The 17,685-nt window shown below is 36.1% G+C and overlaps 1 protein-coding gene across 1 annotated transcript in view; it reads left to right on the top strand.

Annotated features, from left to right (window-relative positions):
* The first annotated feature begins 11,295 nt into the window (after positions 1-11,295).
* ERGIC2 (ERGIC and golgi 2) overlaps positions 11,296-17,685 on the top strand; it is a 34,250-nt gene continuing 27,860 nt past the window's right edge. Inside the window, 4 exon segments of the mRNA XM_069489757.1 lie at positions 11,296-11,318; positions 15,872-15,989; positions 16,980-17,036; positions 17,038-17,122. Of these exon segments, the coding sequence (XP_069345858.1) occupies positions 16,989-17,036; positions 17,038-17,122 (133 nt within the window). The 5' untranslated portion in view covers positions 11,296-11,318; positions 15,872-15,989; positions 16,980-16,988.

The following is a 17,685-nucleotide window of genomic DNA, read 5'->3' as shown; positions in this document are numbered from 1 at the left end:
AAGCAATACCATGTTAATATCCATCCTATGGACTAAGCAATTTTTACCTTTCTCTTTCACATCCTTAGAGTTTGTATCTCCAGTTTGTTTGCCAAGGAAAGATGATATTAATACTTTACAAATGTATGACTGTTGGATGGGTAACAACTGAACCACATAGTATATTTACTACTTCCTCCAATATAAGAATCCAAGCAAATATGTGTGATGTCCAAGTGTGCTCTGTTTACTCATTTTCAATTTTTCTCTATTTTTAATATGAATACAGGTGGAAAAAAGCATTTTTTAATAATGGATGTAGAGGTGACTGCTTGGGTTTCAGGCCATTATATTCATTAATACTAGTTTATTGATACTTATTAAAACTGGTATGGGGAATATTTAGTGATTGTATTACCTAATATTGGCATGTTTCATGTGTAATTATTCCCCAGTTGTACTATAAATATACACAAACTCAGACACACACACACTCACACAATTGTTTTCGTAAGAGTATAGATGCCACGACTGTGAAAACCCACACTTGAAGGTATGACCCTGTTCCTAAAGATGGGAGGCATTTTTCTGAAATGATGGGTTGGTATGAATGGTAAGTGGGTAGATAGATTATGTGAAAATAACTAGCCTATATAAAGATTAAACCCATGACTTTGGTCTCACTTCCACTATATTCTACAACTGAGTTAACCAGTAACAAATATCCAATAAACTAAAGAGTAAATCAGAATTCAATTTCAATTGTCAACCTCTAGACAGTTTCAGCACTTAAACATATTTTCTGCTTAGCAAAAGTCAAGTCAAAAGAATGAGAGCACCATGAAACCAATAGAACAATACAACTCATTTTTAACATTGGTCTAGGCAAAGAATTTATGAAGAAGACCCCAAAGGCAATCACAGCAACAAAAAAAAAATAAATAAATGGGACCTGATTAAATTAAAAAGCTGCACAGCCAAAGAAACTGTCACGAGAGCAAACAGACAACCTACAGAATGGGAAAAAAATTTCACAGGCTACACATCTGATAAAGGCCTGATAACTAGAATCTATTTAGAACTCAGGAAAATCAGCAAGAAAAAAAATCAAACAACCTTATCAAAAAGTAGGTAAAGGACATGAATTGAAGCTTTTCAAAAGAAGACAGAAGAATGGCCAACAAACATATGAAAAAATGCTCAACATCTCTAATCATCAGGGAAATGCAAATCAAAACCACAATGAGATATCACTTCTCTCCAGTGACAATGGCCTTTATCAAAAAAGTCCCAAAAGACTAAATGTTGGCGTGGATGCAGAGAGACAGGAACACTCATACACTGCTGGTGGGACTGCAAGCTAGTGCAACCTCTGTGGAAAGCAATATGGAGATACCTTAAACAGATACAAGTAGACCTACCATTTGATCCACCAATCCCATTACTGGGCATCTACCCAAAAGAACAAAAGACATTCTATAAAAAAGACATCTGCACTCAAATGTTTATAGCAGCACAATTCACAATTGCAAAGATGTGGAAACAACCCAAGTATCCATCAATACATGAGTGGACTAATAAAATGTGGTATATGAATACCATGTAATACTACTCAGCTATAAGAAATAATGGTGATATAGCACCTCTTGTATTTTCCTGGATAGAACTGGAACTCATTCTACTAAGTGAAGTATCCCAAGAATGGAAAAATAAGCACCACATGTACTCACCATCAAATTGGTTTCACTGATCATCACCTAAGAGCACTTTTAGGAATAACATTAATCTGGTGTCGGGCAGATGTGAGGCGGGGAAGGGGATGGGTGTATACATACATAATGAGTGCGATGGGCACCATCTAGGGGATGGACATGCTTGAAGCTCTGATTTGGGGGGAGGTGGGCAAGGGCAATATACATAACCTAAACTTTTGTACCCCCATAATATGCTGAAATAAAAAAAGGGTTGTATTGTTTGCTTCATCAACAATTCATTTGGATAAACTTTGTCTTTTTTCTTCCATAAAGTGACTTTTTTTTTTTTATCTTCTTAGGGCTGTAGTAAAGACAGAAAAACCCATGTAAAATATTTTATGATGTTTATGTTGTAAAAGCCAAAAGGGAGTTATATTCTTTACAAATCACCTAACAGCATCATTACAACACTCAGAGAGAAGAATGGGTAGGATTCCCTTGGAGTCTGCTTGTATATAGGGCTATGGAGCTATGTCTGTTTTATTCTTTAAAAACATTTGCCTAGGTTTATGTTTTTTTTTCCTACTAGAAGATGAATTTTCTAAAACTATACAGCAGGCAAAGATAGCTCTGATCAGTAGCACATCTTGTCAAAGCTACTGGGGACTGGATGTTAAAGACACCAATGTATGTGGAGAAACTGCAGGATCATCCTCTTGCATGGTAGGTAATTAAGGATTATATTGTTGAGTCCGGGGGTCTTCTTCTCAATCTGTCTCATGAATGGGTGTTTGCTGACCATAAAGAAGTATTATGGTAGTTTTCAAATGAAAGGTGAGAAGAGTGAATGCATTGCTAAGTTACTTTAAAAACAAATGAACTGTGATTGCTAATTTGATACTTGAAGTGAACTCAATTCTCACAAGGAAGTACTCATTCATTTACTTGGCTGAACTATGTAAAATGCTGACATTGAACTGTTTTTGACCTACAAAAATATTTTCTTATGATTCAATTACATAGATGAGAATTAGCAGGCTCAAGGCACCTATTTCTAGTAGCACTGAAAACATAAGGAAGTTTTCATGTAACTGAAAACCATCATTTGGCCATTTATATTTGTCTGATGCTTGAAACTTTCTGCATGGCAGAGTCTACTGTCAGCATTAAATGAATTTACACTAAAGGTATTTTTTAGTCTCTCCGTGAAAGTATAGATTTTAATCCAGTCCAGAGATCCGTAACATCAGACAGCTACGTAAGTGGCCATAGTTCTCTGTACTGTTGTGAGCTGAAATCAGGTAAGAGAGAAACTTGTGCCCTGTTTGATCATCCATTTTCTGCAGTTGGGGTTAGTGTCGACCATCAATCAGGCAGATGGGAGAACTACATTTTTTCTGGTTGCAGGAAGATTCTGGAGGACTGCTGCAGTATGCCTAGCATGGGCAGTATAAACTAGTGAGTATCGTGAGCTGGGATGGCAGTAGCATACCACTGCACCAATTGTCTTCATGAGGATTTCTGTCTACAGGGATTAGATCACATCTGTCACTGGAGAAGTGTGATCACTGAAAGAGTGGCACAGTGCAACTGTGTTTATAAATGGGACAAGAAATACAACAGTATACCTGAAAAATGAGTCTCTTACCAGTGATAAAAAACTCAATGTCACTTCTACCTATCCTTGTTGCTGAGGAGGTTGGATTTAGTGTGCATGGACATTCAACATTTAGTATCAGTCACAGAAAGCTAATGTTGGTTCATACCTCCTGGGAACTTACAATATGATTTGTCAATCAATGAGTATCTTATATACCATGCATATGCCATATATTTTCAATACCATCATATACACTTTCCCTATTTTTCTCTCCTTTAGCAAACATTGGAAGATAGGAAGGGTAATATTATTCACTTTATAAAATTCTTAATTTTACCAACAGGGAATAGGCCAGAAACTGTGCCCTGAGCACAGTTAGATAGGAAACTTAATCACAGTTATTAATAAGAAATTATTTATCAGGAACATCAATAGATCTTAAAATTTTTAGATAAAATTTTAGGATATTTCAATTGTTTATGAAGTATTTGATTTATCTGAAACTCAGTATACCAATATCCTCATCTCTTAAAGCTGTAGCCAAGAAACAGGAAGTAAGGAACTCCTTCATCGGAACATAGAATGAGAGACTGAGGCAACTTTTTTCTTATTTTATATATTTCCACCAAAATTTACCATTTGGTTTCCAAGATTACAGCATTCCAAAATGGCGTATGGTTTAGCTTTAGATAAACACATATATAATCAAATGAGATAGGAACTTATAAGGAAATAGGCAGAAAATTACATATACACAATTTCAAAAAACATCGTAGTTCAGGGCTTCTTCCCTATATAACTCAACGTTACAATTAGATTATAGAAGTTTGAATTATATGAAATTTCCATTTCTATACATCAAAAATAATTGAATATTAGCCATTTTATGATTCAGCCTAATAAGTATAATTAAAATAATGCATAAAGATGTTAAGCTCAGGATACGCTTTTCATGAAACTTTTACCCTTCAAAAGTAAAGTTAAAAAGCTTATATATTGGAACCCTCAGAGCTGTCAAAAGATGGCATGTTCCCCAAATGTGTGTGCATCTGTATTTAAGGCTGGAAGCAACTGAGGCTTCACTGAAGTTAGTTGATCATCTTTGTCTAGTGAATCTTCATTTGGAAATTGGAAGGCAAGTGTGAGCACAAGATATTTCTGTAATGATATTAGAAAATAAAACTCTTCTCTCACTTTCTCAATCTTTCTCTTAACCTCTCTCACTTTTTCTTTCCTTCAACCTTTTTCCCCTCTTTTCCCCTCCCTAACCTTTCTCTCTCAGTCTTACACTTTCCCTCTTCCCCTCTCTATCTCTTTCTTTCTCAGTCCCCCCACTTTTTTAACCAACCTCCCTCTCCCCAACTCTCTCAATCCTTTCTACTCTCAAGACCTCCCTCTCCTCCCTCTCAATCCCTCTATTTCTCAATGCCCCCCCAACTTTCTCTTTAAACTAACCTCCCTCTCCTTCCCAACCTTCTCTCCTGCTTTTTCTCTCTGCTCCCTCTTTCTCTCACCCCCCTCCCCTTTTTTTCTCTTCCAACCTTCCCTCTGTTTCATGAATGCTACCAAGGGGAGTTATCATAAATGTTTTAGTATTTGCTAAAACCCTCTTACATAAATATGGGTCCAAAGATTCTGCTTTCATTGGTTTAACTTGTACTTCTTGATAGGGACTCTGAGGAAATGAAAGATGAGATTTGCACAAGGAATTCTCTAATTCTCATGTTAATCAGTTTCATACCATTTTAAGTTTGTTGCTTGTGAATCTTTTTCATCTTTCTATCAAATGTCATTTAAAGGGGATTAAATGTGAGCTGTATTAAAGTGTTAGGCCTGTCTAAAGCTTTTTTGTTTTCTCACTGATCTGCTGGTGGTTAATTTTGGTGCTGGCACGATCTCTACCGTACATAACCTACCTACTGGGGTCACAATCTGGGTGAAGTGGGCTCAAGGTTCTTCAGCAAAGGGTGCAGGGTTAGTTAGCACTCTTTGTATGACCTGGAGAAGATGCCTGGTTTCCCTAGGAGGATCAGAGACTATTTGGTGTTCTGTTTTTGGCTTTAGTTTGGCTGTAATTTTATTTTATTTTTGGTTTTATTTTATTTATTTTAATTTTTTTTATTTCAGCATATCACAGGGGTACAAATGTTTAGTTTATGTATATTGCTTTTGCCCCACCTGAGTCAGAGCTTCAAGCAAGTCCATCCCCTCGACAATGCGTATCGCATCTGTTAGGTGTGTATATACCCATCCCTTCCTTCCCCCGCCCCCACCATCTGCCCGACACCTGATGAATGTTATTATTGTATGTGCACTTAGGTGACTTGAGTGTTCAGTTAATATCAATTTGATGGTGAGTACATGTGGTGCTTGTTTTTCCATTCTTGTGATACTTAGTAGAATGGGCTCCAGCTCTAGCCAGGATAATACAAGAGGTGCTATATCACCATTGTTTTTTGTGACTGAGTAGAACTCCATGGTATACATATACCACATTTTATTAATCCACTCATGTATTGATGGATACTTGGGTTGTTTCCACATCTTTGCAATTGTGAATTGTGCTGCTATAAACATTCGAGTGCAGATGTCTTTTTTATAGAATGTCTTCTGTTCTTTTGCCCAGTAATGGGATTGGTGGATCAAATGGTAGGTCTACTTGTATCTCTTTGAGGTATCTCCATATTGCTTTCCACAGAGGTTGCACTAGTTTGCAGTCCCACCAGCAGTGTATGAGTGTTCCTATTTCTCTGCATCCATGCCATCATTTATTATTTTGGTACTTTTTGATAAAGGCCATTCTCACTAGAGATAAGTGATATCTCATTGTGGTTTTGATTTGCATTTCCCTGATGAATTCTTCCATGTTCAATCTTTAATTTAGTATAACCTACTACATTAGAGCTGTTTTACTTGCCCTTCTTCTGGTTGAAGGCCAATTTAATCAAGGAGGGATATATAACCTTTACTTCTTACTTTGACCATCCTTCCAAGAACCACTTTCCTTTTTGCATTTCACTGTCAAGCTCTATACATATTAGGTTGCAATCAGTTGTGTAAATTGATCTATTATGTAAGGGTTACATAGCCAAATTTAAAGAAGTTAGATAACTGATAACCTAATTTTTGTTCATGTATGTTTTTTAAAAAATCCTTCTTAAGTACCTACTATGTGCCAAATAGAGCCACCTAGAAAGAGGAAGCTTCCCTCATTCTAGTAGAGAAGAAAAATATACAAAGATAATTCCTATTCAACATGCTGTAGAAGCTTGCAGCCTAGAAGGGAACAACCAATACTCAGTTCCTTTTTGTCTCTAATTAAAAAAAATAATTATTTTCATAAATCCCATTACAGATTTAACTGGGGAATGAGGATCATCCCATTTGGCTACCTCAATAGCTTTCTATGTGCCAACTAGTTTACATATATTAATGCTAAGCACAATTGCATGAGAAAGACATCATCATTCCCATTTTATCAATGACTATATTGAAGCTCAGAGACTTGAAGTAACTAACTTGTTTTATATTAAACAGCTGGTTTTAGAGCAGAATTAGCACATGGGTTTATCTGACCGCAGACCTCAGTCACCATCCCATACTGCTATGGGTGTTTTCAGAAGATGACACAGGCAGGCAACAGTGTGGAGTTTGGAATGGGGAGGTAAGACCGGAAGCATGGAGAGATCAGAATTGGGCTGGTTTCACTCACACACTTGAACATGTGAATGAAAAGAAAATATGCAGAGGTAAAAATAAGACTTGCATGTAATAAGGGAGGTTCTGTTCTCAGCTTAAAATTAGCACAAATTAAAGAAATCTGACTACAGTAGTTTGAAGGAATTAGGAGGTTATTCCTTCCTGGCAGCAGAAGCTCTAGGGCTGGTAAATAGCTCCGATCTTTAATGGGCTTCCCCCAGCCTAACTACCCTCCAGTGGAGGAAAATCAATTTCTGACCAAGACTACTACCCCAAAGCCAAGTTCATGAGAAAGTATATGGAGGGTAAGGGGAAATGCTTCTCTCTCACTGGCTTCTTTCCTTCCAAGACCCAAAGAGACCTCACAATTGTTGGCTTGACTATTTTTCTTTTACTTAGGAAAATCACTAAAAAATATTTGTCGAGTTAGGTCCTTTTAAATAGTAATATATGGTGTATATTCATAATTTTTAGTCAAAGCATCTGAACTCTTACCATTAGGAAGGTCCTTATTTCTATTTATTATACTGTTTATATACTTTTTACAAGATACAAAAATTGCTGTAGGGACATATATCCCAAATATGGGATGGAAATTATTTCACCTTTTTAGTTCAACACTGAAGTTAGATAATCACATCAGAAGATAGAAAAATAGCTTCTGCTCAGTTGAAAGTTGATTCTTATTTTTATCTCATAGCATCCTATTTTTTCCCTTTATAATTATGGCAGCTTTCCATGTACATAAAAATCACACAAATGTGACAGCACACACATACAAATGCACTTAGACATACTCCTCCAAGGTTCAACTGGGTTTATTAATTTATAAACATTAACAGGCAAAAATGAGGTAGAAATTGTTATATGGTTTGTTATAAGGCCTGTTGGTCTGGGAGGCCACATCTGTGTCTCTAGAGGTCAGCATAATGTTTTAAAAAGTTTGAATTTGAAAGCTTTTGGATGAGATGTGCATGCTATTGGCCTGACCCCTGAAGGCATTTAAGTTTCACAGATAATAATAGGACTTGTAGGTGTTTCTGAATATTTGTGAATAATAATGTCATATTATTGACATTAACATTTGACTATAGCATATGAATTAAATACATCACTTCTTTTTAACATAATAAAGTATATTATGCTATACCTATATAGACTATATTATAGTGTTTATACTATATATTACATAAGTATAATATATTTATATTATGTCTTAGGCACTTATTTTAAAAAATGTCATCCGATTTTAGCATGAAATTAATTATGTGTTTTAAAGTTTTAAGAAATGTAAAAGGCTGAAATTTATTTTAAAATATAGAGAGATCTGAAAACACTAATCAAATAGATGAAATAATACATCTATGATGCAAAGATGGACAGAATACTGATGAAAGAATATTTGGAAGTGAAAAGCAAAATACCAGATTTGAATGTTGTAATCAATATAGAGAACAATGTGGTATGAAATATGAATTAAATATTTCAGCTATTTTTGCAGTGAAACATATGGGGGACTATAGTGAAACACGTTGAATACATATAATGATGCATTAACTAGTAAGACAAATAGTGTATTATTAGCTATTCAGATAAATAACACCAACCACACTCATATATATTCTTGGGATTTACTTATCTGATGCCTGTCTAACCTCGTGTAGTACAAATTCCATGAGAGCAAGAATGTCTGCTTTGTCATTATGACATAATTTTAGCACATCACTTGTCATACAGAAACAAGATACTCAATGAATATTTGTTACAAGAGTGGCTGGGCCACAGGTTCAGTTCACTGACCTGTTGTTCCTTACGGCTTATTAATCATATTATAATACTGTACAAACAATGCTTTACAGATATTGGTGGTTACTCTACAGAAACAGAAGTATTAGATGGCAAATAGTGTCACGGTACATAGACTGAAAGTATTCATCCATCAGTTGATGCACAAAATCTAAACTTGACTTGTGAAAGACTTAAGACTTTTAAGTCCCAACTTGGCATATGAAAAAATGATTTAAATGGGTAAACTACAGTGTTTGAAAATATAAATTCAAAATTTGAATGTAACATTGACGATCACTTGTAGTTGAAGCAAGTAATAATGAAGGGCTGACATGTAGTATGAGACTGAGAATAGTTGCATGAATAACACTGACTGGTCATTGGGACAGGAGGAGAAGGAGGAAGGGGAGGAGGGGGAGGAGGGGGAGGAGGGGGAGGAGGAGATGATTCTAACCTGATTGGACTGGAAGTTAGTGGTGCCATTGACTTTTCCAGACACTGAGAAGAAACAGGTTTGGGAATAAGTTATATAATCCACTTGGGATATACTGATTTTTTGAGGTGCTTATGGGCATTCATATAGTAAAAATATTAATAATTTATCTTAATTTTGCTGCTCACTTGCTAAAACTTTTACTCAAACTATAGAGAAGGAAAAAATGGCATGAAAACAGCTTTTGATCATCTTTCCTAAATACAGGTTGTTTTGGACCAGCTACTAACCTCAGTCTAAAAATCTACCTTCTGCAGGTAATATATAATGAAATGGATTTTTTAAAAAAGCAAATTGTTTCCAGATATAAAACCACTGAGAACACAAGACTAAGTGTTCACACCTCTTTAAAGTTAAGCAGGGTTTCAATATTCAGGGAGAATTAATTAAGTCTTCTTTGGGTAGATTAGAAAATGGTGAGTTGCGTTTTAAACAAGTAGGATGAAATTAGTCAGTTTTGCTGTACTGGGATATCCAACTCTCATGGGATAGTTGTTACTCTGAAAGTAGGTTATGCTGGGACCAAGGATCAGGTGTAAGTACGTGAACAAAAGCCAGCCTCCATCCAAGCAAGAGCCCATATAATCTTACAACCACAAAAAAGGGCTGCTGATGCCTTTATGGCTAAGACAAAGGAGCATTTTAGATATGTATATATTAACTCAGTCCTCTTAACCCTATGAGATATTGTCATGCCCATTTTACAGATGAGTAAATGGAAACATAAAGAGATGACATAATGTGTCCAAGGTCACATGCTTGTAAGTTGCTGATCAGGAATTTTAACCCAGGAAATCCTGGCTTCAGTGTCTATGATCCTACCCACTATACTACACTTCTTAAATATGTAAAGTGGGAACCTTAACTTGATTTAATTGGGCTAACTCTGAATATATGGACAAGAATTTGCATCAGTGGAAATTCTTTATTGGCCTTTATTTTTTGAGATAGTTTAAATTTAATGAGACTTGATATTTCAGTGAAGGTTAGTTCACTAAATAAAACAATGTGATTTGAGCCTTTGAAGCAGAGTTTAGTATTGTGGTCAAGATTTCCCTGACTCAGCTGTCTGAATTTGGGCAAATCACTTAACTATCCCTAACTCCAATTCCTTATTTATTAAACAGGTAAGTAATGGTATTCCCTTATAAGAACGTTGCTGAGGATTGAGAAAGCAGATAAAACATTTAAAACAGTGCTTACTGTATAAGCATTACTCATAATTATGCCTTTGTTAGGTTTTTTTTTTTGGCCAGTAAATAAGAAAATTTAAATCTCAATGTTTGATTATAAAATCTGGTAACAGATGGGTGAAAAGGGAGCTGGAATGGGCTCACTCTGCAGCAGTTCGTATTTAACCTTTCCTTCCAAAGTCCCTTCTTATTATATCCTCTACTATGAAGTGACAGGAAAAGATAAATGAAGCATTTTCTTTCTCAACAAATATTTGAAGGCATAGCAGATGTTGGTGAAGGGAGGTCAGGAAGACAGATGTGCTTTCTCACCGGATTTTAAAACCTGGAAAATAATAAAAACAATGAACAAATAATAAGCGTTATGTCTGAATAAGGAAGGAAAAGGAAATTTAAATGTTCTTAACGAAGGAAAATAAGGACCCAAAGACCGAAAGGGCACAAAACGGTTCAAAAATTGAAGGAGAGATATGCGTTAGGGTTGCTAGTGATAATTTCTGCGCCTAAGGCTCTCCTTAGTAATGAAATATGGCGTGAGGCGTTGAAATTCGTTCTGTGGTTTCTAAATGTCAGTCGGAAGGTAACCGGCTCCCTTCCTGGAGAAATAGATTCCGGCCTGGCTACACCGTTTCACCTAAAATAAGCTCCAACCTTCTTTCGGTTTAGACACCCGCTTTCCTCTTGACCACGCCTCTTGAATCACTAAACTTGTCGTAAGCAAAAGAAATATCGCGAGGCCTCTTTAATGTCTCCCTTCTGACGTTTTTCAGAGGTAATAGTCGCTTTTGTTCTCGCGATATTTCCGGCACACGGGAGCTCGGGCGACCCGGGCTTCTGTGAAACATGGCGGTCGGCTGGGACCGTAACACAAGGTAAAATACTAAAACCCTGGTGGGTGCTGTTCCCTGGGTTGTTCCAGGGCTGCTCAGGGCGTGAATGCGGTTGAGGGGAATGAGAGCCTGGCATTGGCTTAGCTCCCTGTTTTCATCGCTGTTGGAGAGCGGGCCGGACCTAGAAGCCGCTCCTCCTTCCGTGGGGGCGTTACGGGCAGGACCCTGGGCAGCGATGCTACTGGGAGCTCCCGTGTGCCTGGTCCGGGTGCTGTGCTGTCTTGCAACTCAGAAGAGTTTAGGTGCTTCCTCGATAGCCCCTGATTCGGTCCCATTGCTTCTCACAGTGCCTTGGTGGTTTCTCTGGTGCGCAGGCAAGTAGGGTCCCTTGTCTTGAAGACCAGCCGGTCCTCCTGTGTTTCAGGCTCTCTACCCCCATTTCAGACAAATATCACGTTTTGGGCAGCATGCTGCTCTCTCTTTTTAAAGAAAGAACGAGGTCTTGGCTTCGCCTCTAAAGAGAGTTTGCATGCTGCTCCGGAAAAAGAAAAAGGGGCAGGGCGAAATGCTAGGAGAGACAGGTCCCAGTGTCACTACTTTTCTCAACGCAAGAAACCCTCCGAAGGGAACGTCAACTTGCAGTAGAGAATAGCCTTGGGTATCGGTAGTATATAGAGTTGATAGGTCATTATTTGAGAAAATACGTTTAAATAACTTTTATATTTAGGATTCAGAGCTCTCGAGACTTAAGTAAAAGTGATATAATATCTGTTAAAATGTTACAAGACTGGCTTTCAGAAGCAATTAAAATTACAGTTAAAAAACAGGATTTCTTCATTTGTTTGAAGTTGTAGTTCAGTATTTCAGTTAATTGCCTGGCCTGATACATTGAACTCTAGTATACAGCCATTACATAGAAATTTAACCATGACTTGTTAACTGAAGGAAGACATATGGTTATTTACCTAATTTGTCTTTTGATATCTTCAAGTTGATGTAGTTATCCAGTTCTACTAGAGGGAAAAACATGAGAAAAAGAAATTCCATGTTTTTGGGTTTTTGGTGTTTTGTTGTTGTTGTTGTTGTTTTGGTGGTGGAGGATTTTTTCTTTTTGGTAGTAAACATTAGTACACAACCAAGTATTGTAATGCCTTCGTGGTACAAATCAGAAAAATATATCAAGTTTGAAAGATCTCTCAAAGGAAATTAGGCCTAGTCTGGAACAACAACAAAGAATTAGGAAATAAAACCCCACAGATTTCTTTTCTTTAGGGTTGGTCATTTAAATGGAAGAAATGATGAAATTTATTTTTAATAGAAGTTATTTTTAGGTAGTCAATGCCTGCCACGAATCTTGTTTAACAATTTTCCAATATTTATTATCCTGCCTTTTAATGTCATGGTGGGCAAATTATTTAACTTCTCTGTGCCCTAGTTTCCTCATCGTTAAAAAGAAAATAGTAATAATACCTAATTCGTAGGGAGATTGTGAGAACTAAATGTGTTAAAACATGCAAAGCATTTAGAATAATGCCTGGCACATAGTAAGCACTCAATGCCTGTTAGCTCTTGTTATTTTTTAAATGCATTTTCTAACTTCTGTAGTTACAATGTTGCTTTAGTACTTAGTCAAAATGTAGACTACAGATGATACTTTTTAAAATGATTTCTTTCTTACCCCCCAAATTGATTAAGCACTATTCGGGTGTGGTTAATGTGTCCTTAAACTCCGTCTTCCAGTTGCTTACTTTCTTTAGCTATTATTCCCTGTTAATTACTAAGACAGAAATTCTTATTTTCTACTCCATATAGTCTTTAGTCTAGGTCAGTTCTTCTACCCCTCTAGATGCCTTGTTAATCCATGCATGCTCCTTGCTTTTGAGAACATTCACTCTGTGATAAATATATTTCATGTGTCCCTGACTTTTGAAGAAAAGGTCATGTTCCTTATACTTTTTTAATTTTGTACACTTTTATTGAGTATTATAGTCAAGTAGTTCTTTGAGGATTATACTTATCCTTGCTTCACATTGCTTTACATTGCTACTGGGCACTTCCAGATTATTCTGTTTTTATCACTCTAGAGTCTTTATCGGTTAACTTTTATTCTATCATTTTATGCCATCTATGAGATTATCAACTAACCTCAGATACTGTCCTACTTTCCTCAGAGACTTTTAACATCTAAATCTCAAATATTCTACAAATCTTTGCATTTCTTCAGAGAATTAGAAACAGGTATTTAGTAAATGCCTCATTTTTATCTTGATTAAAAACTGTGAGGTAGCCATTGTGTCTCCACCCTTTTTAAAACAAAATTAGGATTCTGAGAAGTTGATGATCTTTCCAAATTTATCACACAACTAGTATATGCCTAGATAATCAGGTTTTTCTGATCATATAGTCACATTTATATTATCTTACTTGGCTTCGAAGTAAACCTTTTTGTCAATTAGAAGGCGATTAGATTTGTTTGAATTATGTAGGGGTAAACAACTTTTAAACCATAACATTTAAGTCTTGTAAAAGGTCCACATTTTAAAGTAAAATGAATAAGTATGTTTGTTTGGATATCTACTCTTTGTCAAATGAAACTAAACTATCTTATGCTTTTTATTAGAAAGTATTCTAATGCAATATAGTCAAGTATTTTAAAATTACGGATGAGTTGTGGTTTTACCTTTTATTTCTGAAGTTCAGCAATGGCCTAAATAGTACTTGTTTTAATCTTGTTCTTGTTAATGGCCTATATTAGTGTTCTGCTAATTAGAGGCTGCTGTAACAAATTACCATAAACTGGGAGGCTTAAAACAGTTCTGGGGGCTGGAAATCTGAAATTAAGGTGTTGGCAGGGCCATTCTCCTTCTGAAGACTTTCAGAAAGAATCTTTCCTAGCTTTTGGGAAGTCCTTGGTGCTCCTTGGTTTATAGACAAATCACTCTAATCTCTGCCTCTGTCTTCACATGGCATTCTCCACTGTGTGTCTGTATATCTTCACATGGCCTTGGTACTAGAGTCCTTGTAAGGAAATTCATAAAGGCCTGAAGAAGAGAGGACAGACAGATTTGAGAGAAATTTGGGAGGAACTGAAGTCTAAGGATATAACTCACGTTTCTGGCATGTGCAGTTGGGTGCATGGTGTTATTATTAACTAAGGGAATACAGGAAGAACAGTTTTGATAGGGTGAAGTATTCATTTTTGGATTTGTTAAGTCTGAATTGTCTTTGAAATATCCAAATGAAAATGTAGTACTAATTGAAGTAAAAGATACACATATCTGCAGAGAGATTTGGGCTGGGAATAAAGATTTGGGAGAAATCAACATGGAAAGGGAAATGGAAGGAATGGGTGATCACTTGGGGAAAGTGTGCAGGTTGGGAGGGGGCCTAGTGTGAATCTGAGAGGAAGATGAATCTGCAAAGTAAGCTAAAGAAGGTCTTACAGGTAGAACGAGAATCAGAAGTGTGGTATCACTTAAGCCAAAGTAAGAGAATGTTTCAAGAAGAAAAAGAAGTGATAAACAGTATATTTTCTCAGAGGTGAAATTAGATAAGGACTGAGGAATATCCATTGGATTTAGTACTAAGGAAGTTGTTAATTACATTGCTCGGAGCAAATTTAGTTAAAAAGTGAGAGTGGGGCAGGATGGGAGTGGATGAATGGGGACTACTCATTCTTTTAAGTTGGCTACAGGTATGCTGCCAGAGATCTGTAGTTAGAGTTAGACTTGAGTTTAAAGGAGGAGAGTTTTGTTTTAAAGATAAGAGGCATGAACATATTTAATATTTAACTCCAATCAGTAAGAATGTGTAGAAATTGGAAGATTGAACAAGGGTCAATCTTGGTGCAGTTACCCCTACAAAGGTACAGAAATAAGTTTGATTACTTTGTCAGAGCTGAACAAGCTTAGGGGGTGTGGCTTATGCCTAACAAACACTCAGCTTAATTTACAAATTATTAATAGAACACCAGTTTTATAACTGACATTTATGTGTATCAGTTTTGTCTACATCATCAGTTTTGTCTATATCATCTATTTATTTTAGGAAAGCCATGTACAGGAGAAGCAAAATCATAATTTGAAGGCTGCTTTGTGAGCATAGAATCAGTTAGTTGGGTTTTTAATGGCAAATGAAATCAATGAATGAATGCTTTCAACTTCATTTTCAGGCAGTAGCTCCCACATAAACTGATCAGTCCTGTCCTGGCCAGGGCCTCTCTCTTTTAGACAGTGTTCATGATTACTGCCAGTTTTTGCTTTTCTGATGCTTCTTTTTCTCCATTAATGTCCTTTCTATGGCCTATTCTTTCTACATTACTCCTACCCATTATATTTCAGACCTAAAATCTGTCTGCTTTCTTCCAGAGTCTTTTTCTTACAGTGACTTCTGTAACCATCTGACTTACTCTGCTATAAACTTTGATTTCTGGGAATTCTTTATAATACCATTTGCATTATTTATAAATCAGTCTTATAAATTATGTAAATATCTGGCAATTTAGTTATCATTTGTTTGGCTTTATAACATTTTAGATGTAGTTGGCATACTGATCAAAAGGGAATAGCAAGAATTAATTTTTTTTTTTGAGACAGGGTCTCAATCTGAAACCCAGGCTGGAGCTCAGTGGTGTGATCATAGTGCACTGTAAACTTGAACACCTGGGCTCAAGTGATCCTACTGCCTCAGCCTCCCCAGTACCTAGGCCTACAGGTATGCACCACCACACCTAACTAATTATTTTTTAAGTTTTTTTTTTTTTTTTTTTTTTTGGTAGAGACAGGATCTCACTATGTTGCCCGGGCTGGTCATGAACTCCTGGCCTCAAGCAGTCCTCCTACCTTGGCCTCCCAAAGTGTTCGGATTATAGGTGTGAGACACTGACCTAAATTTTTAAATAATTTCTCAATTCTAAAAATAGATAATTTAGAAAGTCTGAAATTATATGAAGAAGACAATTAAAATTCTCCCATTTACTTTTAACATTTTTCTGAATAGGCAGTTTCTTATATATCTTTTCTTGTCTCCCCCCAAATTAGGACCCATATGCCCTTGTCATCATTGTGTTACTGTATCATGAATATTTACTTATGTCATTAAATAATTTTTTTTGTAAGATTTTCAGTGGTTACATAGATTAAGACCTGTTTATTCACCATAATTTGTACATTGGATACCATGAGTTCATTTTTGTCTTTAGTATTTAAAAATAACAATATGAGAAATATCCTCATAATCAAATTTTTGCTCATAAACAAGATTATTGCCTAAGGATACATTCTTAAAGAGATTTTTATTTAGTTACAAAGGGAGTGGTGAATATTTATATTCTTGTTAGTAATGTATGAGCATGCTATTTTACTTCATTGCTATCCATTTCTGGGAATGTATTATTTTCATATATTTTTCAACTTAACAGGAGAAAAATTAATTTATGTATTTAAATATTATGAATGTGATTGATTTCCTTTTCACTTTTTTTGTGCTATTTAGTGTGTGTGTGTGTGTGTGTGTGTAAATTGCATTTCAGTAGTTTTTTTCAGGGTATGTGTGAATGAATGGGGAAAGGAGTGTGGATAAGTACTGTTTTTTTTTCTCAAGGACAGATGAGAATGCCAAGTTGTTCTAAGGACATTTGTCATTTAATCCTAAATCTTCTTAGCGGATTCATTTATTGTCTATTTTTTTTTTTTTATTCCTTAGCATGACTATATGAAGGAAGAGGAAGGTTTACCTGAAGATGAGGCGACTGAATCGGAAAAAAACCTTAAGTTTGGTGAAAGAGTTGGATGCCTTTCCGAAGGTTCCTGACAGCTATGTAGAGACTTCAGCCAGTGGGGGAACAGGTAAGTATGAGTCCAAATTAAGAGTCCTTTAGTAAGTGCAACTTCTGAGTGATCCAGTCAGCAACGTAGATAAATGTAGCCCTGAGGAAGAAGTGGTCAATGAATTGTGCAGTTACTTTGTAACTAATCTGTCCTCATGTCACACTGTTTGCCCTAGTTTTATTCTTATTAATGTTCTCTGTAGCATCTAACCCAGTGCCACCTGCATTTAGCAGTGTTTATTAAAGCATTAATGAGCAAAGTAATCCAATTTTACTGCTTTGGTGTGCCCTTCAGTTATGTATAATTACATTAACAAGATTTTTATATATAAATAAAATTGAAGTTGGAAGAAGTTATTTAATGATGTTGAAATTGTCTCATTTTGGTTAAATCAATATGGACATTATAAAAAAATTCTCAAATGTTACATTACTGTTGTGAGGCAGTATGGGGTAATGGTTAGTTAGGGGCTTAGACTTTGGAACTAGACTGGCTTCAACTCTCACCTCTGCCTCTTCCTAACCAGGTGAACTTGAGAAAGTTACTCAAGTCTGTGCCTTTGTTTCTTCTTCCATGAAATA

Source organism: Eulemur rufifrons, chromosome 16 (assembly GCF_041146395.1).
Source record: "Eulemur rufifrons isolate Redbay chromosome 16, OSU_ERuf_1, whole genome shotgun sequence".
In the NCBI taxonomy this organism is placed as follows: domain Eukaryota; kingdom Metazoa; phylum Chordata; class Mammalia; order Primates; family Lemuridae; genus Eulemur; species Eulemur rufifrons.
The sequence above is the reverse complement of the archived record's forward strand: the minus strand, read 5'-3'. Positions and strand labels throughout refer to the sequence as shown.